The sequence below is a fragment of the Halyomorpha halys genome, unplaced genomic scaffold, assembly GCF_000696795.3.
Source record: "Halyomorpha halys isolate HHAL.00 unplaced genomic scaffold, Hhal_1.1 Scaffold372.1, whole genome shotgun sequence".
Lineage (NCBI taxonomy): Eukaryota > Metazoa > Arthropoda > Insecta > Hemiptera > Pentatomidae > Halyomorpha > Halyomorpha halys.
In genome coordinates this window covers 544689-570801 of record NW_027116001.1, presented here as the reverse complement: position 1 = coordinate 570801, position 26113 = coordinate 544689, and the positions used below count along the sequence as shown (strand labels likewise).

The 26113-nt window shown below is 28.6% G+C and overlaps 1 protein-coding gene across 1 annotated transcript; it reads right to left on the bottom strand.

Moving 5' to 3' along the window:
- Window positions 1-22549, bottom strand: LOC106681884 (uncharacterized). The gene is made up of 6 exons (XM_014422434.2): window positions 22465-22549; window positions 21305-21382; window positions 19633-19816; window positions 19109-19194; window positions 16925-17066; window positions 1-10915 (listed from the first exon to the last, which is right to left on the bottom strand). Exons 2-6 carry the CDS (start codon window positions 21380-21382, stop codon window positions 10785-10787), a joined length of 621 nt encoding a protein of 206 aa, XP_014277920.1. The 5' UTR covers window positions 22465-22549; the 3' UTR covers window positions 1-10784.
- Window positions 22550-26113: the final 3564 nt, after the last annotated feature.

The window sequence follows — 26113 nt, the reverse complement described above, 5'->3', positions numbered from 1 at the left end:
TTTATTCAGGATCCAACTTTATTATTCCAAGCAGAGGAAGGAGAGAAATGATTTATTTAAAAGCATTAGCTGCCTAAATACAACGGATTGCTACAGCTACAATTACACAGCCTACTAATCAGTTCTGGGATAAAATATGGATACTAACATAAGTAATTAACAAAGTCATTATAAAATACAAATACTAATATGAGTTATTAGCAAGTTATATCTTTTGTATAACAATTTATAAATCAACACGAGGCAATAATAGGAAATAAAAGTTCTTCATCTTACTTTTGAAATAAAATTTTATTCTTTTCTTAATACTTTTTGATGATAAAATAATACCCAATGATGCTCGGGTAAAGTTTGTATTAGTACATGTACAATAATTAATCCTGCAATATGTTTTATTGATCTGTGCTACATTTGTATAATTCTCTAAAATAGATAGATCAGAATGAAAGAAAACACATTCAGAAAATAATTATTAAGAAATTCTCTTCAAGGTAAATTATACAATACAAAAATTGACAACAAAATTAAACTTAAATATGGCCATAACCATCCATCAATTTTTAAAAATTCTCGTTCTAATATTAAGATAACTATTTTCTACAAATTAACTTTTATTAATTCATATTCATTCAGTATTGTCCTCATCTTACGTTTTACATCAGCATCGCTTAATAGTGCCAAAAATAATTCTACTTATGTATGAGTAGTTACTATTAAGAATCTTTTCATTTTGTATTTTGGTGTTTATCATGATTGGTGTTTAAAAATCTAATAGGTTAAAGTTCTAGTAAGTTTAATATTACAAGCATTTTTATGATATATAAATATTTATTGTTATAAAAAACCACATATTTCAATATATGGAATTCAATATATATATATATATATATACATGGAAAGAATTTACAAACATTCTATATATCATATAATAAATTGAACATATTGAGATTTTGATGCATTATTATTTGAAATATATTGATAATATTATTATTAAGATTATTATTTTCATTAGAAACATAATAATATTAAATTTAGTTCACACAAAATACCATTCTGTAAATAAATTATTTGAGAATATTTTTTTTTTAATTTTTAATATAAGGAAATAATATAAATGGACTGTGGTTTGAAAGTTTGTAATATTCTTATAGATACTTATATTCCATAACAAATTTATTTGATAGAATTTGAATAGATGCCAAGAGAACTAACATCAATAACTTTTCTAGCTATTAAGAAATTAAAGGATATCCAGTGGAAGAAGTTCTCATTCTATTTTTCTAAACCAGATAACTAATTTAATTGTTATAAGAAATGACTAAGCGTATTGTACATACTAGATATCCTAACATTCCTGCTACCCACACATGCGGATCATTAGTCTGTCATTAGTTGCTAGATCTGTTATAACGCCATTGGTCACGTATGAGTTTTTCTCCCATACCTCAATTTTATCCATTCCTACTAAGCTTTGCTATATTAAATCAGGACAAAATAACATGAATAATTAGGTAACAATAAAATATACATATAACTATTACTTTGGGGTAAAAAATATATATCTACTTTGTGAAACAATTAATTAAAATATATAACATACTTTTTTTTTACAATGTTATATTTTGATACTACAGGTTGACTATTCATTTGAAAGTAACAATTGTAAGGCCAAAAAAAATCTGAATAAGTCTAATTGTGAAAGGTTGACTTAGCATATAAATATAGCTATATAAAAATGACTAAATTTCTAATGTCTTTCATTTAGTCTATCAAGCTTTTTTCCACAAGATTCAACTATGTTATAAAAAAATAAAGTTTACAATAATAGGAAAAATAATAATCACTTTGTTGTCTGATGGGAGAAAATCTTACATCCACAAGAGCGGCATTTATTGAAAGATAGTTGTGTGTATTCTGAAGGTCATTTAGAAAAGTGACCTCCACTATACACTAAAGAAAGATTTGAAAAAAAGATAGAAGGAATACCAGGAATAACAATAAAAGGGAATAAATTTCTGTGAAATAAAATCTTATACAGCGACCAATGACAGGTTAAAAGCATTAACTGATTCAATCATCTCATTGAATCAAACTTACAGACTGAGGACCACAATTCTTTTCAATGATAATATAATTTAGTTGAAATTTATTGAACTAATCGTGAAACAAACCATTATACAAATATAATGTGTCAGTAATAGTTAGTGTATCTATGAGGCATTAATGGGATTCAATATATACTACTAGAATTTATTGCACTATTCGATTGACTACTGACCAGAGAATTTTGTCAGGAGTGTGAGAGAATTATTATACACTTACATTAAGTATTTCCAGTTCGATCAATTCATAAAAAATAAACTAAAAATGTTAAATAACAAATATCTTATTACTTTTTAAGCATAGTACTATTAATTCTATTTTAATCAATTTGCATTGAATGTTTTTTTAACCAACCAAAATAAAGATTAGTTTCAATATATGACAGGTCTTATTTTCGGAGATATAAAAGTTTAAATTACAGATGAGAGATGTATGGTATCTCTAGAATTATAAACTAGCCATATCAACATGAAATATTGGTTATTAATACCAACACTTGCTAGAACTCTCAAAAGGCCACATACTTCCATTCAGAGAAACAAGGATTTCAATTTATCAAGCAATATTATAATATTAATGGTACTAATCGAATGGTATATCATATTAATATAATATTTTTTTATCAATGAAATAACTTGAAGGCATTACTATCTAGTAAATATCATATATGATCAACTTCTGGAAGTAAAATTATGCAGTAAATGATTTTAGCTTATAAGTGTGACTAGAATTTAGCTACCACTGAACAAAACAGTTCTATTAATATTTGTTTACATTTTATTTATCCTGTTAATGAATCAATAAGGAATTTTAGAATTTAAAAAATAAATAAGCAATTAAAATTTAATAACTTATCAAAGGATTTGAGTAGCAAGAAATTCGATAATTAATTAGCATCATTATGGAGTGCTCATGGCTCTCAACTTTGTAGTTGGGCCTGATTTCAGGAAAGAATCCTCACACATGTTTCTCTTAAATTACTGAATATGATTTGCGCTATGACTTTACAGTTTTTGAAGTATCAGAGATTCATATAATAATTCTAGTTACATCAACAAGCTAAAATTATTTAATACTAATTATGTACTTAATAATGATAGAAACAAACAGGCAAGGAGATGTGTACAGTAAATTAGTTATAGAGAAATTTATTTCATGTATTTGTAAGTGATAAGCTTAACAAAATGATAAAATAAGTAATACCCTAAGGTTACAACAAAGGCTCTATCTCTAAATTATTTCTAAAATTTTCTTTTTATTGTTAAATACTAAGAGGAAAGTATAGTTTCTTTGCTATCTTAATGTGCTAACTAAAAATATTTCTGAACATTTTCAGAATACAGTCAATTATTGATTGGAAGGGAAAAAAAACAATAATTTTTTATGAATATTCCCAAGTTTTCTGTAATTTATTATTTTTTTTTTAAGTCTTATTAAAACTATTAGGTAATGCAAAAGTTAAAGTAGAATTAGTCAGGTAGACTAATGTTGATAAAATAATACTAGACTTAAAAACCCAGAGTTCTTAGTTAGAATGAATATAAAAATTCAATTATTACAGTTAAACTCTCCATGATTCTGCGTAGCATACAAACAATTGTGAACATGAAAATATCTCAAATAGTTAACATAAATCACCTGGACGTTTAGTAGACATTTAAGTAGCAATAACATTAAATATGCATAACAATTCATTTTTAATAAAAATATAGTTTAAATAAAAAATATTTAATTTGTTGATTTGTATAGCATATTATATCACATAATATAGTAAAATTTTGAAAATTCTAATTGGTGCATTAGCACTTAATTATAAATGCCTCGATGATATATAACATTGTATATAGTCCTATATTTATTCATATTTATAATGTATTTACAATGACAAATAACAAAAGTGTATAAAATGTAGTGCTCCCTATTATATGCTTGTAGGCACAATGTGCGTGAATCATCATTGTAATAAATAACAATTTTTTAATTGATTCAATTGACTGTGTTAACATATTTGTAAAACAGTAAAACAAACTATTCAGAAATAAAAACAATAATAAAGTAATCATAGTAACATTTTGAATGTGAAAATAATCAATCAATGAAGTTAAAATAAATAATTCTATCTAATGAATGATCAAGAAAAATATTAATTTGCATCACATATTGCATTTCACATCTATTACATTAAGTAAAAACAAATAATGCAATGGAAAAAGCAAAAACTAATGATTTCACAGCCCCAGAAATTTATATTGGTAAATATGTCAAAAGAAAAGGTGGAGAAGTATATCATATATACATCACATTGCCATTAATAAAATTTCACTATACAAATTGGGCTAAAATTCTAATAGGAAGATGATATGGAAATCTAATGCGATGGCCTAAAGGTTTCCTAAATGTTGTAAAATTAGGAATTTAAGCCATGTAAAAGTTTTAAATGATCAGGACATAAGGAGAAAACCTCCAACATACCAATGAAAAGTAATGATTTAATTTTCTAAAAGCAAACAGATTCTTTAACAGTATTTATTTAATTTGAATTTTAGTTGATTATCATAAAGAATACTACTGTATATTTTAGCATAGAGGTAGTTAATAGGAGCATATTGAATACTTTTCATTTTTTATATTATATAATGATTTTTATTTTTAATAATAAGTATTTTAATTTTAGGATTGGTCTAGTTATATTCTATATTTGCATTAAATGTTATAATATAACTGCAATAACAGATATCATAGCGCTTTAAGCTAAAATGTTTTCAAAGTAGAACAACTAATCGACTTTCAGGTAGAGAAAAATTCTATACACTAAATAATTAAGATCTTGCAGTAATGAAGCTCAAATTTGCAACACCTAAAAATATAAACTATCAGTTCACAAAATAATAAAAAAAAAAAAAATACTAATATTAAATTTAAATGCAAAACAAACAATCTTCACATAGAAAATGTTACAATAATTACTCAAGAATAATTGTTTAGGACATGTTAAAATGAATTGTGCAACATAAAGTTATATCTTTATCAACCTGAACAAATTTCAGATAATACATTTAAGGAATATTCGGGCTTAAAAAATAATAAAATATATTTCATTTTAGAGGATATTACAACAATGGTAATTAATTATAAAAATAATTTTGTAACCATAGAATTTGAAACAAGTTACATATATTTTAAGTTACTTCTGACAAATACACTGTTATTTAATATTTTATGTTAAAGGCTAAACCTAGAAATAGGCACTGAAAAAGTGAAGGCAGAAGATATTTTTAAAAAATAAATAAAAATGCAAATTATTAGTATTTAAGAAGAAACTCAAAAAGTAGAGCAAATATGTGAAATAATTTAAAGATAATAGCTAAGCATGCTGCAATTGAATCCTATTGATAACTTTTCCCATAAAATTATTTTTTTGTAGAAAATAAAACTCATAGTTTTAAATATAAATACTCTAAATTATATTAATTAACAATTAAGAAATAATTAAAATCATAACTTATGAGGAGCAACCTATCACAGTTTAAGCATCAAGAAGATTACTACTTACATTCTGATTAATTATTTTACTTAAGAATTAAGAAAAGTATACAAATACATGTACACATTATGAATATATTAACAAACATAGATACGTACCAATATACACACGTTATGTATGTAAATGTAAATATCTCAGGTACAAACAATCACCAATTTCGCCCTAGAACTAATAAACCTTTCTACTCAAAATGAGATAAAATTTTTTTTTTTTTAATTAGCAATTAGAATGCCAGTATGGAACATGGAAGATACTACATCAGCTATAAAATTTCAATCCTGTGATTAAAACAGGAATAGTGCCAAAATATTGGCAATGAAACAATAAAAATTTCAAATACAGTCTGGTAAAACTAGTAGAGAAACACTTTAGAGGAAAAAGAATATTCGCACTAATGTGTTTGACATTTAAGGAAAACTTAATTCCAAAAAAATAATTAAAATTAAAGTAAATATGCCCATGTGAAAACAATTGTTCTTTTGGCCAAATGGTCTGAATGAAAATTTAGATTTTTTAGTTCAATACTGTTGAATTCGACATTTCAGCATTCAACCAAACAAGACTATGTTAATAGCGAATGTATTTTAATATATGAATTTATAACAAATACAATTAACAAACTCAAATTGAAGATAAAGAGCTACAGTTTAAGAGCAATGCATAAAAAAAAAAATAATGAAATGAAAGTGAAAAATAAAACTTCTTATATATCCCAGATTTTAACCCCCCTACGCTCACACATTGCAACAATAAGACATGAGTTGTGTGGCGTCTAAGAGACACTACTTCCTACTTCTGCATTTTAGTGAATATTTCTTTTTTTAAAAAAATATTAATTTGTTATATTTTGCTGGCCAGAGCTTTTACTTTGATATTCCTACTCAGGATTTATATTTTTAAATAAACTTTATTAAAAAAAAAATAAAAACCAATAAATATATTATAAACATGATGCTGCCGGATGCATGTGACCCTTGAAGGGTTTATCTTGTAAAGATTGAAACCATCTTGAAACGATTGAAGGGGTCCGAAATTTATACTAGCCAATTGTATAATAAACAAGTAGCATAAGCCACTAACGTTTCAACGGTTTGCATCCAGAAAAATTAATCTAAACTAATAAATTACATCAAGATTGAATAAATGAAATAAAAGTAATCTTGAACAGTTTTAAAGTATTTTAATAATATCTAAGTATAATAATTCATTATATTCTTTATGTAATTTTCAAATTACATAATAATGAATTTTTTTTGTCACCTGTTTGTTTCAAAACATAACTAAAAAAACAGCCTGGAAAATTGGAATTCCTGGAAAAGGAAGATGATTGGGAGAAAAGGGATAGAGTGGGGATGGCCTTTCCTAACATTCCAATAAACAACAATGGATCCATAAACAAGAGTTGTACGATTTTGGAAACAGAAAACTTAAGTTTAGTAAATGGACCTTTACTTAAAATATTTCATTTGAATAAAAAATTGATAATGTCACAGTTCTCAGCCTGGTTGAGTTTTGATTGAGTAATGCAATGTTTATAAATATAGTGCAATAGAATTGTGTAGATCTAAATTAGAGTAAATCCAAATCATGATCATTAATGTTGTAGTGTGAGTTATGAATATAATGTGTAATTATACTATTTTTTTTTAATAAAAAGCAAAATAAATTAAATAATAATATAGGGAAAAACATTTACATAGGTACACTAGGCAAAACTAGTCCCAACCAAGTACTGACGAGATATTTACTTACTCCTTGGTAGCGTACTAAATCACTAGGTAATGAACTTGCTTGGAGGAAGGCAAGCTATTAGTAATTATTGGTCAATACTACTTAACTAAACAGATGATTACATTGAGTTAATGAGTAAACACGTACATCAATCAGGGTAAAATTGATGGCTTAAGCTTTTTTCTGGGAGGAATAATTTCCGATCTCTTTATTATCATTTCTTCTCTAAAACAGTTACTTTGCGTTTCCTCTTTCAATTGCAACTTAAGCTGTTAAAACCTTTAAACAAATTTAAACCACTGTAATAATAATATGAGTCCGTACAAATACATAAATATAATATCACATCCAGAATGAAAGGGCACAACTCAAAAAATACCATTTTAGTAGAATTGTAGAATCATTGGGAATCAATTTTGATGTTTTCGCTAACAAGCCATTTTTGAGCGTTAGCAGTTGCCACTACAAATGCTTTAAATTCCTGTTGTTCCAGTCTAGTCAGTGGTGGTATTGCTTGGGAAGAAAAATCAAAAACTAAACCATATTAATGTAAAGCCAATTTTTATTAATAGTTTTAAATATCAAATTTAATTTTTTATAATTTGCTTTCCTAATCTATTAAAAAAAGCACAAGTTAATTCTAATTGTTTTCTACATGAGCAGAAGGTTTCTGCTATGGAATAAATATGTAAAAATATATTAAGACTATTATTGTGTAGAGAATAAAATTAATACAACAAATCTATCATCAAAATTAGTTAGAATCACATAATAAATTAGTTTCAAACTTAAGTCATTTAATATTTCATATTATATTCAATAGGTTACTATTTGATAATTTATAATGGTGTAGATAGTGTGGACCATACTTGTAATTCAAGTATATTACCGGTACAGGTTAAGCATAAGTTTCCTTATTGCCTGGTGTAATGAGTCTTCCTTAACTGTCTTCCTAACCAACTTTTCTTTGCAATTTATAATTTTATTTTTTTTTAACAATTTCTATAAAGTTCTTTATTATTTTATTTAAACTGAGTTTAATTTAATTAAACTTCTATTTAATGTATTACAAATTGCTTTTTTTTAGAAATAACATAATATAATGTGAACATGTACATGTTTATATTTTTTATCTTAATTTATAACAAAACCAGCTGTTCTAATGGGAGGAAAGATGTGATACTGAGAAAGACTTGATATAAAATAAGAAAATGATTGATTAACATTAATGAATTAGGTACGAAGAAAATACAGTAAATTACTGTGTCATTAATTTATTGAAAATGGTGCACCCTCTGTATTTCTTTACTTATCATTTTTCTATTGTCCCTCTTTCAAATTCTATTCTCGAAAGCAGTTTTTCAGTGTTTATTGGAGGCAAGAAAAGAAAGTAACAATAGGATCAACTAAAAACATTAGGGACTCAGCCTTTTTAGCAACACTCTAAAAAGTTCAGAAAAAAATTGTCATATTTATTGCAATTGAAAAAACTATGGAGAGTGAGAAAATGTAAAACTATAGTTACTTTACTATGATTAAAAAAAAACATTAAAAACAGACACAACAATTTATAGTGTTTAAAAAGTCTAAAATATGAGTGCAGTTTTGAAGTTAGGCATCTTTCATTCTGGATGTGCGATATATATTTTTAAAAAAAGTTATAACATTATATTATCATGATAATATTACTAATAATTATTATTTTGCTATTACTATTTTTTATTCTGATAGTTTTCTTGTTTAGATTACCATGTGTTCCTAATTAAGAAATATATAAATTTGGAGGATAAAACGAATAAATAAAAGAAAATGTGATGATTTTTTTTAATAAAAATAAACTGAATTAAATTCACAAGATTAATTTATTCTTAAAATAATTTAATTTAAAGATCATTGCTTATTCATTGTTCAGTTATAAGTGAACTCCATAAACATAAATCCATTTTATTTAGAGATCATAGCAATTAAAATGGGAAGATAGCATCTTTTAGCAGTTTCAATTACTTAAGAAACAATTGAGGTGTGGAAGAAGAAAAGGACATAAGTGCCAGATATATAAAGAATGAGATTTTGACCTGATAGCGATGAAGAAACCAGTGCCAATTGGCTGGTAACCGCTGGAAGTTCCTATCTTGAAGGGTTTAGTTCCTGTAATAAAATTGTGGCCAGCAACCTGTTTTTTTTTTTCATTTTTCTCAAAACTAGTTTGATACACTGTATGTGTTTTGTTGGCACATACAGCCTTTTCCACTTCCATGCCTCAATTATTCCTATTGGTTCATAAGCAATTTATAACAAAAGTTTCATTTGATAAAACTTCAATTAAGTTTGATAAAGCTATAGAACCTAAGTGAATCATAAAAAAATGATAAACTTTTTGTAAATGAACTTTGTATTGTTTTATTCATAAATAAAACAATACTTATAGAGTAAAATTTATGAAATGGAAAATAAAGATAAGTAAGAGAAAATGGAAGCAAAAAATTAAGTGTACATAGTTCTTTTTAATACTAACAAAATATCACAGTCAAATATAACTCCAATTTTATTATGATTCTCCTGATTCGGAAGACATTTTTAAATTAGTTTTGATTCCAATATAAACCTTGGGTTGAAGAAATAAACTGATAGAAATGATGGTCATGAAAAAATAATTAATAAATAAATGAACGGAATAAAAAATAATTCAATTTCACAGAAAAAAACAAGAATATTAGGGCTCATTTATTTTTAACTAACTACGAAACAATGGTATATGTGGTGTTTAAAAATGGAAAATTTAATTTTAACAAAAGTTATTGGTTATTATCAATGAAATGTATTACATTGAAGTTCCAGTTTTATTTAATAAATTTCCAAATACCAGAAAGCATTTATTGTTTTTTTTAATCAGTGATATAGAATAGATTTTTTTAAAATTATTTTTTCTTATAATCGTGGTTATTTCGATATTGTCTTCAGTTCCAAAATATGTACGTTGAATAATGTTCTTTGTTCATTTTATTAAACTTTATTTTATTAGAATAGTAATTGATATTTAATAATTATAATTTTAAAATTATTTACATGTATTTTAATATAACAATTACTTTTTACTTCTTTTATTTTGTATGGTTATTTTCTCTAAAATAAGTAACCATCCTTAGAAATACTTGTGTTCTTTACTGTAATATTTTCCAAGATAATTCATATTGGCCTTCATTTTTCTATGCCCTTTCATTTTCTCTAGTGATTAATAGATATATAATGTATACATTTTTTTTCCTAAAACTGAAAGATTTAGTGAATATTTAGTGTTAGAGTGAGGCGTTAGGGAAAGCCTTGCAATTAGTAAACTCAGTAATAAGTTTCAAATCTTCAACAACACAGCAATAATCACAAATCTAATAAATCTCCTAAAGTTACTTCAAACGCTTGTTGTATTTCTCAAATTTTGATTGGCTATGGTAACATGAGTGCGGGCAATCATACACGGTTTGCACTCTCCACTTTCAACGTAATGGCTATAAACAACCAACCACATGTAGAATCCAAGTGCTGAAAAAGGGAAAAATAATGTTTTACTAAAATATAATTAGAAAATTAAATCAAAGTTTATCAGTATAAAATAAATAATAATTATAAAAAAATACAACTGACGTCAAAGAGCTCCTAAGAGGCACAAAATAATTGTCAGAATACAATTAGAACATTCCAGTCAGAACTACTTTTGGAAACAAATTCAGGCATCCTCAGGAGGGAAGATTACAAACATCACATGTAAACAGCACATCTCACATCAACTGTCTAAAACATACATACCAATCAGCTCCTCATTTCATAATATCCAAGCAAACTCTCATTCATTATATTTCTTTATTACCAGATTGGCCTGATGAGCCTTACATGCTTATTATAAGAACTATATTTGCTTTTAACAATTGATAATTTGAGGGATATGAATCGTGTAAAAAAGATACCCCTTAAAATGTTATAATTATTGAATAATTTTAATAAATAACAGAGAATAGAAGAAAGAACTGAATCTTATAGAGTACCAAAATGAATTAGTCTCATGGTAGAATTGGTGTTACTTAATCTAACAGTTAATGTTTAACCGTTGGGCAATGAGCTCAGAAATATCATAAATTATTTTGGAATGTCTACTTTCTTTAGTTTGTATAGGAGGCTGCTATAAAAAATATTATAAAATGCTTGTTGTAAGTCCAAGAATGTTACTAGTGTGTGTTTCTTCATTTTAAATCCATTTACTATGAATTCCAATAATCTTGCCAGTTGGAGCGAAGTGGAATGATTATACTGAAAACCCAATTGAAAATGATGAAATCAGAAGTTCCACAGTAACTTTTTTATAGCTATACTATAAACAGATCATAACCAGGACTTTACTTAAAGCCTATTAATTTCTTAAATAGGACTTTCTTTTGGATAGTAAATTTCAATGCAAGTTACAACTCAAACAGTACACGGTAGATGGATAGAAATATGTGTTTGGATGTTATGAAGTGAGGAGCTCTCTCTGGTTGGTATTTCTTTTTTGGCTGTTGATGTATTTTGTCTTTGTACATATTACACTTGTGATTTTCTGTCTCAATGATACCTTAATTGAAGAATCATCAACTGGCGAGTTGATAACCAGTAATTTATAGACTAATGGCATTCTGGTTGGAATCTTCCAATTATGTTTTTAAAATATACATATCAAGAAACTGATTTTTTATTCTCAAAGTACCAGATTGATTTAGTATTTTCTAGGTTACTTAATTAAAATAAAATTACAGTTTTTTTTTTCTAATGTATTACAGATAACTAAATGGTTAGAAATTGGATCTTTTTATTTTATTCCTAACAAAGTTTTGCTTTAACAATTTTAAATGAGAAAGACAAGAACATGGAATCATCAGCATGGAGGTTAATGAAACTGAATTTCTCGATTCAAGTAAAATCCTTTTGATGAATATCAAAAACTGCTAGACCCACAATCATATCAAACAATAAATAATGATTCCTGAATGGAACATCCCCCCCCCTTTCCTTATTAAGGTCTAAACCTGACCTCAAGTAATTGATTACTCTTCTCATTCCTTAAGTTATTATATTATTCCTTAAATAATTAATTTCTATCATAAACAACTTTACTTTCTCTGTTAGTTTTTCTTGTGCAATTCATTTTTAAGTAATCAAATTTTAATAAATCAAAATGAGTGAGAAAAATCATTTGGACCACATTATACCCCGAATTCTATACTATAAAAATAAACAGTTTTACATATCAAATATATTTTTGACATAATTGTGAAGTTTCGGCCCTAATTCATAGGCTATTCTCAAACACAATCCTCCCCACCCCAGTCACACCACTACAACATACTTGTGATAAATTATAATTAAATAGTATATAAAGAATAAGATATTTTTAGAAGAAAGCTTTTACAAGCCATTACAACAACAGAAAATCAAACTTATGCAATAAATTATAAAACAGACACAAAACATTTAAAAACAACATATGCAGAACTCCTAATCAGATTAAACAACTAAGAAACTCCACCTCCACTATAGGAAACAGGAATAGTTGGAAATAAATCCAACAGAGTGGACTGTTAATCAATTTAAGCCTCAGTTTGAACAAGTCAGTGTAAAAAAGAAATGAAAAAAAAGTGAAAAATATTTTACTGGATTTTAAAATATAAGGTAATTCAGGATTTGCTTTCCAATTTATATTTGAAAAAGTAATAAATTTAGCCTGATTAGGAAAAAACATTTTAGATAACAAAATTTTAATAGTGATATAGTTTTCGAAATGAATTGATGCAAAGTATTAATTTATTTATTTTAGACATAAAAATCCTGTAATAATTACCAACTAAACAACAGCAGAAAATAGGAGAAGAAAACAAACAAGAAAAATTTCTATAAATAATTTACTATAATAATAAATCCATATTTTAAATGCAAGAAACTATATTTTAGTTGTTAGACTGGGGTAAGAAGGATTATGTTAGGCAATGAATTAGGGCCGAAACATCAAAAATATTTTTAAAAATATATATAATATGTAAAACTCTCATAAAAATATCTATTGTTACATAGTTTTATAATAGAAAATTGTGGGTATAATGTGATTTAAACTCCGCCTGCGGCTCCCAAGGAGTTAATTGCCGGTCCCAAGCCCAGATAAAGGAGGAGGGTTGGTTCAGTGTGTTAACTACCCACCAACCACAAAAAACTTACAAGTTCAGAAAACAACACACAGCCTCGGATATACGGACAGTCATACAAGGTATTTGACCCCGGCATGGAAAGGACTTAATATTGCTTCTTGGAATGTTAGAGGGTTAAATCAACCAGGTTCAAGCAAGAGATTAGAGAATGAGCTTGATAAATATCAAGTTGAGGTAGCTGCTCTACAGGAGATACGTTGCAGAAATGTGACAACGATATAATTAGAAAATTATCTGCTCATTAACAGTGGACACGATGCAAATGTATGTGGGACAGGCTTCATGATAAGAAAGTCTATTAAGCACATAATAATAGAGTATAAACTGATCAGTGAAAGAATTTGTACAGTGCGACTTAAAGGAAGGTTTTTCAAAATAACAATTACGTGCGTACATGCCCCTACAGAAGACAGGGAAGAGGAGGAGAAGGATATTTTCTGTGAAACATTGGAAAGAGAATATGACTCAATCCCAAGGCACGATGTAAAAATTATCATAGGCGACTTGAATGTTAAGATAGGTAAAGAAGTGGCATTCAGACCTATTATAGGCAGAGAGAGTAAACATGACTACTCAAATGATAATGGCCATCGCATAATTAATTTTGCAATGGAAAAGGGGCTGGTCACATAAAGAAATACATAAAGAGACATGGATCTCGCCGGATGGCCTGACCAGAAACCAAATAGATCATGTTCTCATAGAGGTTAGACATGCATCTCATATCAGAAATGTAAGGTCGTTTATAGGAGCAGACTGTGAAACAGATCACATGGTAAAAGTCTGGTATCGACAAAAGCTGGCTATGAGAAGGTGCATTACATTAGATAGAGTACATACCTACAACTCAGAAAAGTTGCTCGAGAGTGAAGTAGCAGAAGGATTTCAAAATAAAATAATGGAACGACTGAAAGAAAATGACATTGGATATAACACAACTATAAATGACAGATGGAAAAAAACTGAAAAATGTTGTGATAGAAAGTGCAAGTGATGTATTAGGGAAGAAAGAACCAGCTCCCAGAAACGAATGGTTTGATGAAGAGTGTAGGTTAGCTCTGGAAGAAAGAAATAAGGGAAGGTTAAATATTAATAAATAAATATACTAAAAAGAAAGATCAGAGGAAATGTACGGGAATTTATGACAAAGAGAAGAGAAGCCAAAAAACTATGCAGGCAGAAAAAGAGAGCACAGGAAAAGGAAAACCTTAAAAAGTTGCAAGAATCTTGGGAGAAAAAAAAGAAAGTTTCATAAAGGTGTAAAAGAAATAAAAAAGGGATTCCAAGCCAACACTGGATTATGTAAAGGGAAAGAAGGTGAGCTGATTGGTGAAAAAACGTCAATTCTTGAAAGGTGGAGCCAGTATTTTAGTGAACTTCAAAACACAAGAGCCACTGAGAAAACTTGAAAAACAAGAGCTGAAGAAAGCTTCAATCTAGATGAAATTCTGGGTAAGGAGCAGGATGGTGCAGAAGAAGTAGAAGCTCCTGAGTAGGATGAAATTATTGACATTATTAAATCATTGAGAAACCATAAATCACCAGGTCTTGGCAAGATAACTCCAGAGATGATGAAATATGGAGGTAGTGATTTGTGGGAAGCAATTTATGATTTGATTTGAGAGATATGGACGGAGGAAAAAATGTCAGAAGATTGGACAAGAGCAGCAATATGTTCTATACACAAGAAAGGAGACAAGCTGACATGCGATAATTATAGAGGCATTGCTCTACTAAGCACAACCTATAAAATACTGGCAGTGCTTCTACATAAAAGAGTGTCCAATTTCACAGAAAATTATAGGAGAATATCAGGGAGGGGAGGGTTCTGGCCCGGTAGATCGACAGTTAACCAAATATTCACTCTGAGGCAGGCAATGGAAAAATGCTATGAGTATAATGTAGACCTACATCTGTGGACTTTAAACAAGCTTATGATAGTGTGAACAGAAAAGAACTTTTAAAAGCCATGGTAAAGGTAGGCATTCCAAAAAAACTAGTCAGGTTGGTAAAAATAACACTAATGAACACTACCTTGCCTAGTTAAGCTTGGAAATTCGCTGTCCCAGGAATTTTCTGTGGAGAATGGCTTGAGACAGGGAGATCCCTTGGCTCCTCTTCTATTTAATGTAGCATTAGAAGTGGCTATTCGTTCAATCAGAACTAATCCAGGAGGGACCATTTACAATAGACTGTCTCAACATTTAGCATATGCAGATGATGCAGTCATTGCCACAAGAACCCGAGCAGCATTAAAAGGAACATTCCAGGAATTCGAAGAAGCAGTATATGAATTGGGCCTTAAGGTGAATGAAGACAAGACGGTGTACATGAAAAGCTCAAAAGAGGATAAGGAAGAGAATAGTAAAGTGATGTTCAGAAACCATAGTTTCAGTTCTGTAAACCAGTTTAAGTACCTGGGAAGCCTGGTTACAGATGATAACAAAGTAGAGAGCGAAATAGAGGCCAGGATAGCAACAGGAAATAAATGCTATTTCTCACTGCAGAAAATACTGAATTTTAGAGCTTTCTCTAAAAGGATGAGAGGAGTCATTTACAAAACCATCGTAAGGCCAGTACTGATCTATGGGGAGAAACATGGCCCTTGACAAGAAAAGCAGAACAGATGCTCAATTCCTGGGAGAGAAAGGTATTGAGAAGGATATGGGGAGGAGTCTGGAGAAGAAGGAATGAGGAACTGATAAATTTGTACGGGGAACCCAGCATCATGGCGTTAATAAAAAGTGCAAGATTAAGATGGTTAGGACACGTTGAGATGATGCCCGATGAAAGGATTCCCAAAAAGATGGTTTATGGCAAACCAGATGGAAAACGGAAAAGAGGACGTCCCCGTATCAGATGGCTGGACGATGTGGAGGAGGATTTGAAGCTCTTGAAGGTTGGCAGATGGAAGGAGAAAGCAAGAGACCGTGTAGATTGGTAGGCTGTGGTGGAGGAGGATTTGAAGCTCTTGAAGGTTGGCAGATGGAAGGAGAAAGCAAGAGACCATGTAGACTGATTGACTGTTGTGGAGGAGGCCCGGGTTCTTGCAGGACCGTAATGCCATAATAATAATAATGTGATTTAAATTATTTTCTTCATTTATTTTGATTGATATTTATTAATTAGTTATTTATTACTTCTCTATTAAATTTCATTAACAGAATGAGGTTTTTAAAACCTCAGATCATCAAACGCAACCAGGAAGATCTTTTAAGCCTAATAAACACTTCATAACAAAATTGATAGAAAAATGGGAGTATATTATATCAATGAATGGCCGATTGACTCCACAATAAAAAGGACTACATTGATTACTTACAGATTACAGCTGATGAAGAAACAAAGATGACAACAGCTTTCGTTCCCCTGACGAGATACATCGAGACCAGCATGGCAGTACAGCACAATATCAATCCAACAAGTGCCATACACATCCATGGCACCAGCAATTTTCTTACTCTCTGTTAGCAAGTATAATGAGTAATTAATTAATAAAAACATATAGACTGGGGTACTATATTTGCAAACCAATTGGAACCATTCATAATGAAATTTTATTCTCTAATGTTTTATTTGCAATTGCTTTCTACTCTCTAATTGTAAATTTCTTTTACTAAATTTGACCTATATAGAAGCTCTTGTGTTAAAAAAAAAAAAAGAAAAAGTATAAGGTGAATTAACATAACTTATTACAAGAATGGCATGATAATTTATTTATTTTTTAAATTGATTACATTATTTTTTTTTTTTATTTATGATTACATTGATTATATATTTTTCTTTTCTTTTAATTTTTTTTATTAAATTGAATGTTTGAAAACAAACACAACTTTTAGTAAGAAAAATTGTAATGATGATGATAATAATATTTATTTGATAGGAATAAATACTCACTAAAGAGAAATAATGAATTATATAGGAATATATACTAAATAAATAGGTATATATACATAAACAATTAGGACACTACAGTAAAATGCAGATGCAAAAAAAATATATTTGGGTGATTCTCAAATAACAGGCAATCTTATTTAAAAATAATAACTTGTTTAAGAAACCAAAATAAAAAAAAATTAAATTCCAAATTACTTAAGCTAGCTCTTAGCTATCAATAACTACAAGCAAAATTTGGACACAAAATCTATATATAAAATTTTAATTTGAAATTTTTACATTTATTATTTTAATCAAGAAGATGCTGTGACAATCAGGCCATTAACAACTACAACAATGGTAAAATGAACTTTTGAAAATCATTTAATACTAAATCTTTTTTTTTTATTTTAAGATCTCCTTTCGTAAGGAAAACAATAATTAACTATGGTAAAGTGTAAAAGTATTTTTTTAAATACAAAAGGACATTAACTATATCAAGCCACGACAATGGTAATACGAAACTTACTAACCTATTATTTTTTTCCCTTTGTAGGGTGGCTAATGTGAGAGAACCAAGAATGAAAATAGCGGCCAAAGTAATTTTTTGAAGTTCGGGGTTGCTACTATTCTGAATCCTAGAAGTCATTAAAACTTCTTCTAAACAAGTCTGAGTTTTCCTTTGTACACAACAAAGATTTTTTTTTTAAGACATACTTTGAAATATTCTACTTTTTTGTAGGTTTGCAATGAAGACCTGAATATAGTAAAGGCAAAAATAACATTAATTCATATGAGAAGAAGATGGTTGGGGGTGCTATCAGTAATAATACACAAATAAATAAAACTTATTTATTTGTGCCGAAATTTCAGACATTCATCAGAGTGGACCGATAAGAGTTTATTAAAAACATCAACACAAATAAATAAGTCTTACTTATTCGTGTATCAATACTGACCAGACCCTCGACCATCTTCTCCTCAAATTGAATCTACAGTCAACAATAGACATCTCATTATAATTAATTTCTAATGTCTGACAAAGAAATTTTTCCTGAGGCTTTATTATAACCAACAATTCGAGTGGGATTTGAAAATTGCCTGTTTTTTAAAAACCATCCATTTGTTCATCAGGAGATAGTAAATACTATTTTCAAATCCAAGTATCAAATTAAATTGAAAGAGTCACAGAAGGATTAGGATTGAGTACATAGAAATGGATTTATAAGGAGAATAACCTGCAGTTATGATGACTATGCTGAAGGAACTAAAAATTTTGAAAACCAATTACTGAAATATTTCAATATATGGTGAATTTCAATAAAAGGATAAATTCAACAGATGGGGTATTTTAGGAATTTTGTGTTTTTACTGAAATAGTCATTTAGCTAATTAGTTTAACTAAGCAAAACACATTCAGGATATATACCAGGTTCTGAATAATGTAAACATGTAGGTAGATTTTTCTTCCAAAAATAATATTCTAGACATGGAAATTACAAAATATGCTCATTTGAAAAGAATTCGATTTGCTCTTTTTTACAAAACATCGATGATAAGTACAATCATGAAAATAAAAATTATACTAAACTATATCTCTATTTATTGTCAAGATGCATATTAAAATTACCATTATAGCACCATATAGCAGTAGAATACAAAGAACAAAATGAACAGTAGCCAAGGTAACTCCGATGTATAACCAAACTATCACCACTGAAACACATGTTTATTCAATAAAGCATACAAATACAAGCGGAATAAATAACTATATTACAATTATTATATTAAATACTACAATATTAATTGCACAGCTTTAAATAAATAGTTACTCTGATATTAATAGAATGAATGTTTCAATAATGGGATTTAGAATTTATAAATCTTAATTCACAGAAGTGTTTCACTTCTTCAACTATAAAAATTATAAATCTAATTGAATTCAGTCATCACAATTAATCTTATACAGGGCTGTGCAGCAATCTGGTACAAAGCTGACATGTGTGTCTATTTTTCAAGAAATTTTAGAGGAAGAAACCCACTTTCAACATAAATACATACTCCAAAATAGATGTCAACTTAATTGCTTTGAAAAGTAGAAACATGGTTTTTTAAATGGTAAATAAAAAATAAATATTGTTCGATAACACTTACACACAGCTAAATTATGCGCCTTATGAAGAACGATTTCATTTTGTGCATGTGATTCAGATTCTTCTGATAACACTATACCCTCTCTTTCAGCTGAAACCTCTATATGTGCTTCTAGCATTGTTGCCATCTCATGAGCATGAGCACTTCCAAGCAATAAAAGAAATAAGCTGAAGCCTGATAGTAACTAAAAAAGAAATGTAAAATTTAGATATTAACATTATGGAGGTACAGAAATAATCATTAATTGTCATGCAAGTATAAGCAGAATATTTTGAATAAATACTATAGGACAGAATGTTGTTAATCTTTTAAAAATCTACACCTACAAAGTTATGAACTCAAATGATTAATCATATAATTTTTTTTTGTTATTTCTAATTGAAAAAATGTAAGCTCATATCGAAAAATATATGGGATAGTTAAGCATAATGGCAATAAATCAAACATATTTGAAATGGAAATGGGTATAAAGCAAGAGGACAGCTTAAGCCCATTATTGTTTGTGTTTGTGTTAGTGGTTGTAGTAATAAACATTGACAGAATAATATGGGAACCTACACAAAGGACTCAAAACCGAAAGTAGGAAATTAGAAAATTTGTATTTGCCAGTGAGATTCTCATAATTGCAGAATGCAGAGGAGCCTTGCAAGAAGCGCTATCTATAGACATGGGAGGAAGCTCTGAGCCAAAAAAGAATGACTATTAACATGACAAAATCCAAGTACACGGTTGTGTCTAAAAGGGGTTCTAAGAAACAAGGAGCTATGATTTATAAAGGCTTAAATCTGGAATTGGTTGATGTTAACCAGTATCAACCCAACCAATAGGAATCCAAATTAGTAATGATGGCAGATTGGATCCCGAGATAAACCAAAGCATAATGATAGCAACAAATGTATACTATCAACTCCATAATACCATAATTGGCAAAAGGAAAGTGGAGATGAAAACAAAAATGAATGTATATAAACAATTCTCTTTTCCTACGCTGGACCTATGCAGCTGAAAGCAAAATATGAAATAATCCTAAAGCCGTATACAGGCCATGGAATTGAAATTCCTGAGGAAAGCTCTCAATAAGACTAAATTTGATTGAATGAGAAACAAAATACGAGACAGGGCAAGAACCGCTAATGATAAATATTCATAGAATAGAATTAATGAGGTACAGTTATGTGCAAAGAATGGCAATCAATTGACTACCAAAAAATATATGGGAAGTAAAGACTAGGAGAAAACCACCACATGGATAACTGAGGAATATTGGATATCGCAAGAAACAGAGGAATCACTCAAGGTCAAGTCAAAAAGTTGGCTGTGGATAGAGAAGTGTTTAAGAAATGGATGACAGCTGCCCCCAACACAGTCAGGTTGGGTAAAGGTATTATATACAAATATATTTTCTGGAAATCAATGGTACTTGTTGAACCAAGAATGTTACTTCTCATAAACATGAATGAATGGATTGTGTGAAAGAGAGGTTTTCTATACCGAGATTGAAGTTCTCAAAAAGTCCTACTTAAGAAGCGTTGCAATAAGAAGTTAGGAAAAGCAAACTAAAAAACAATCTTAATCACTAAAAACTAATTAAATAATCAGGACAAAAGAATCAAAATAGCAATCACAATCCAAGTTGTGGAAATTTTTCTTTTAGAAGTCTACTAGTACTTACTAGGACTATGATACCTATCAGCATTGTACCCTGCCGAAGGCTAAAAAGGTACAAAAATCTTCTAACTGGTGCAGTCATCTGAAAAAAAAAATTACAAATAGATTAATTTTTTTACCTCACTGTTAATACAAATTGATTGTAACATACAGAAAAAGTGATCTACAGTTAAATACATGAAAGAAAAAGTAAAATAGACTGTAAGCTACAACTTATTTTAAAAAAACCAAAATTTTGGATCATGAGTTGTTTATCACATTATATTCCCGCAAAGAAAGAAAAATCATTCAATTTTTATGTCATTATAAATTGATTTAGTTTATTAGTTCACTACAAACTATAAGTTGGGATTATTTCAATGTCTAGAATATATTTGATAAAAATCAATCTATATAAATATATATATATATTATCTACAGGCATAGATAATGAAACTAACACTAATTAATTATATAATGCTTTCCATACATTTTATCTGGAAAAAATATTATGAAACATTACTAATAAGTATTTTAAGAACAAAAATTCTTTATAACAATGTAATGTACAGTACATATACACAAAGTAATTCATCTATACTTGTAATGTACTGTACATTACATTGTTATAAAGAATTTTTGTTCTTAAAATACTTATTAGTAATGTTTCATAATATTTTTTCCAGATAAAATGTATGGAAAGCATTATATAATTAATTAGTGTTAGTTTCATTATCTATGCCTGTAGATAATATATATATATATATTTATATAGATTGATTTTTATCAAATATATTCTAGACATTGAAATAATCCCAACTTATAGTTTGTAGTGAACTAATAAACTAAATCAATTTATAATGACATAAAAAAATAAAAAATATTATGAAACATTACTAATAAGTATTTTAAGAACAAAAATTCTTTATAACAATGTAATGTACAGTACATATACACAAAGTAATGCATCTAATCTTTCTGATTATACATGCAGACAAAAATTTATGAAAATACACTTCTTCTGATTTTTTTCTCCTCAATAGTTGTCAAAATGGTGTTAGAATAAAAAACGTTTTAAAGTCCCAGGAAAAGAATTATGAAACATAAACATCAATGAAACAAGATGTGCAATTAGAAATAATAACATAAACTTGTTCTGGTATATCTGCTATATATGAAACATACCTTATATTATTATAAATTTAAATAGAAATAAATAAAGACATCTAGAAATATCATTGTTTCTGCCCCCCTTGAAAGGGGATGTCATACACAAATCAATAAGAAATCTCCTACTACCCAATTCGAAAACGTCAAATGTTTTAATGGATGACTCTTATTCCCTTCTTTCTTAGTTATTATTAAGAGATTTTAGAACAAAAGATACTTTTGTAATTATTGACTATTTAGTCTGAATAATTACCTATGATAAAGAAATAAATTATATTTATGGAACCACTTTCCTAGAATTATTAATATGGAAAACTCTCGACATTTTTGAAATCGCTAATAAGAGATTTTCAATGATGACTGACTATTGTTTGTTTCCGTGTCCGCTGTCATGAATCGTGAGAAGCGAATTTTGAAACAAATTAACGTTTTTAGCTTATTTCTTAGTTTATAATTTCCCAAAATTCATGTATGTAATAATAAATAAGCATAATTATAAACTGCAGACTCCTGTTTTTTTTTTGTAAAAGTTCTGTAGTATAGATGACAACCAAAGCACGTTGTGTACAATACTGTACTTTTTAAATAAAATTTATACACTACCATTCTATCTATTCTAAGTAACTGAAATTGAATTATCAAGTAAAGTTAAGAGACACAGCTCATATATGGGCAATCTTCGTCAGAACTAATTCGAATCCAGTGTATGAAACTAACATCAGTGAAACAAGGAATAATTATACAATCATGTTTTGGTATACCTCTTATCTATTAAACACGCCTTGTGTTATAATAAATGGTCGTTTTCATTATGAAGTGAACGACTATTGACTCCAAAAAAAAGTGGTAGGTACCACTATGAACTGAATCTCAAGCCATTCCGATAGGATATTTGAAAGATCTTTTTCTTGCATTATTTTATCACTATTTTCATTATTATTAATTTATGATCTAAATTAGATTGATTATAAAATTAAATAAAGTTAGAATCAAATAAACGAAATAGATCAAATATATAAGAAATGCCGATCCCCTCCAAACTGATTGGACACTGAGTAACTCAAAGTCCACCCAACCAGTGAACAAGTGAAAGTCCATAGTCTTGTTGATTCGTTCTGGATCAGAGTAAAGGTCCTCCTCATACGAGGCGGAATTGTTCCCTTCTACTTAAAGCCTCTTTGCTTCGATTCCATCTCGTATTGAGTGCGGAGGGTACATGACACTAGGAACGTTTGATCCAACATTGGATCGAATGTTCAGAAAGATGAATTATTGGTAGCTTGTAGTTGGAGATATGGCCACAGAATGCGTCCAACCATCAAAGATCCAACGTTGGAAGGTATTCGTAGCATTGTGTAGCAGCGGCTTTAAGTTTTATAATTTAAAATAAAGTTTTACAATTTAGAGGGTTCGCAAAACTCTGATTTGTCAGAAAGGTTAACCGCCGACCTTAAAAGAAATCCAAAATGTTTCCGAAAGTAGGTGGATACGAACAAACCATGGATTTACAGATATTTTATCCAGGATCCAGCATTACTCGTAGCATTAATTAATATATTGGAAGATAGTTGTTTGGATCGAATCCGGACCATCTTCCTTTTATAATTATTATATACTTTGGCAGAATTCTCCGGTATAGGTATCGTTTATTAGCTTTTCGAAGATTTTATTTGAGGCGTGTAGCTTCAAATCCAGCTTCATCCACAATTTTCTGAAATTTCTTTTTTTCCACATGCTCTCGATATACTACATCATACTACCATGCGGTAAGGAGCAAACCAGCTTTTCCCCAGTGGAAATTGCGTTCATAGTAATGGATTTATAGCAAAACTAGCTCCATCCAAGTTCCATTTTAATCACGAAAAGTTTCAACGGCGCGGCGCAGGTTTTATTATTTTCATACCAATTTGGTTTAGATTTCATTTTCATATTTTCACCTTTTACAATAGTTAGGGATGAGGTGAACTATCCCAACGATGTAGATGCATTTTAACCGTTTACAAAGAAAAATATAACACGTCACCGGATTTGATACCAGCAGGAATACTTCTTGCTTCAGCGAAATTGTCGATAATCTTTTGAAGAAACATTTTGAAAATTGTGGAATTGGAAAAACATGGATTCCTTTGATTATTATAAAAATGTGGTCGTCGGAGCCCAAACGAGCTAGATGAAGATGAGAATGAATGGTGCATCAATAACAACCAGAATGAAAACGCGTTTATGAGAGTTCCTGAACAATAATTATTCCTTCACTTTTTTTTGTTTAATGGGTTTTTAAATTAATTTTGTCTTGTATTCGAATTCAAGTTTTTTCAAATTTCCTTTTTTTAATTTATTGTTTTAAACTGATCTTGTTTTTTCTACTTTTATCGTATATTCACCTTTTCTCATAAAATATTATCAAGAAAATAAAATAAAAATTTTTTTTTAGTAATTACAACTATATTTCTGATTTTTTCCAAAATATAATTATTATGGGTATTGCATTGAAAATGGTGGTTAATGACCCAGTTTGATTCAAGACCAATTTCATCCAAAATTTAAATTGGCGGAAACCTAAATTTACTGAAAATTATGAAGAAGATGGTCAATCATTTACATGTGTAAATTTACTGTTGTGAAGTTGTGAAACTACCGTAAAATAATCATCGACGTTATTTTAATCGATAAAATAACAAAAATTTCTCAAAACTGATCGGCATGTCAATGGGATATTTTTTCGCTTTCCTCAAAATCATCTAAATTTGGAAGGTGTTGGTTTTGAGCAATAAGCTTCATTTACGAATTTACTTCTGTATTTATGACCGTGCATGCGCATTTCAGATTATTGTTACTTTTAGAGTTTTCTGCGATAAGTGGAACGTTAATTAGATTTTCGGGTGGACTGATTAATTTTCGACCGCGCAAACGGATTTCCGTTTATTCCAAAAATAAAATTTTCGGAGTTTTCTTCGACATGAAATCATTTATTGGTTTTTCGGGTTCTAATTCGATGTATTTAATCCGATTTTAGATCCAGCAAGCGCATTTCGATTTATTGTTACTTTTGGGGTTTTCTTCGATATGGGGACCACTTATCTTTAAACCATTGCTTTGATTTTAATACTTCTATTTTTGTCACAGTCCGCAACAATGACAAAAGACTTATCTCTGAAAACTTTTATATCCAACTAGAATCTTCTTCCGTTAATTTAAAAACCGGAAAACAGAACTTATCATTAGCATATTCCCAAATACTTAATTTATCAAAACATCATTAACGTTACGATTTTTTTTCTCTTCATGTTTTATATTCTTTTATTTTTCAATTTATTTGTCATCACCCTTTATATTTCTTATTACTCCTTTTATCTCCTATAACTTTATATTTCATTTCTTTCATTCTAGTATTTCACTTACATATTTCGTTAGTTACATACATTTTCATTCGAATTTTTTTTTCTCAATAACTTTAATCTTAAATTCTCATAATTAAATTAAAATATTCATATTTCTTTATTCTTTTTGGATTATATAACTTTATATTTTATTTCTTTAATCTCGTAAAATCTTGTTATTTTACTTTCATATTTAAATACCTGGACATACTTTTTATTTCCCACTTTTTTTTAGATAATTTTTATTGTACACATAATTACTAACTAAATTTTCAATCGTATTT

Coding starts and splice junctions, on each gene's coding strand:
- LOC106681884 (XM_014422434.2), bottom strand. CDS start 21,382: ATGACTGCACCAGTTAGAAGATTTTTGTACCTTTTTAGCCTTCGGCAG. Junction 19,817..21,304: donor TGATAGGTATCATAGTCCTA/GTAAGTACTAGT, acceptor TTTCTTTTTTAG/TTACTATCAGGCTTCAGCTT. Junction 17,067..19,108: donor TGCTATATGGTGCTATAATG/GTAATTTTAATA, acceptor ACTTGCTAACAG/AGAGTAAGAAAATTGCTGGT.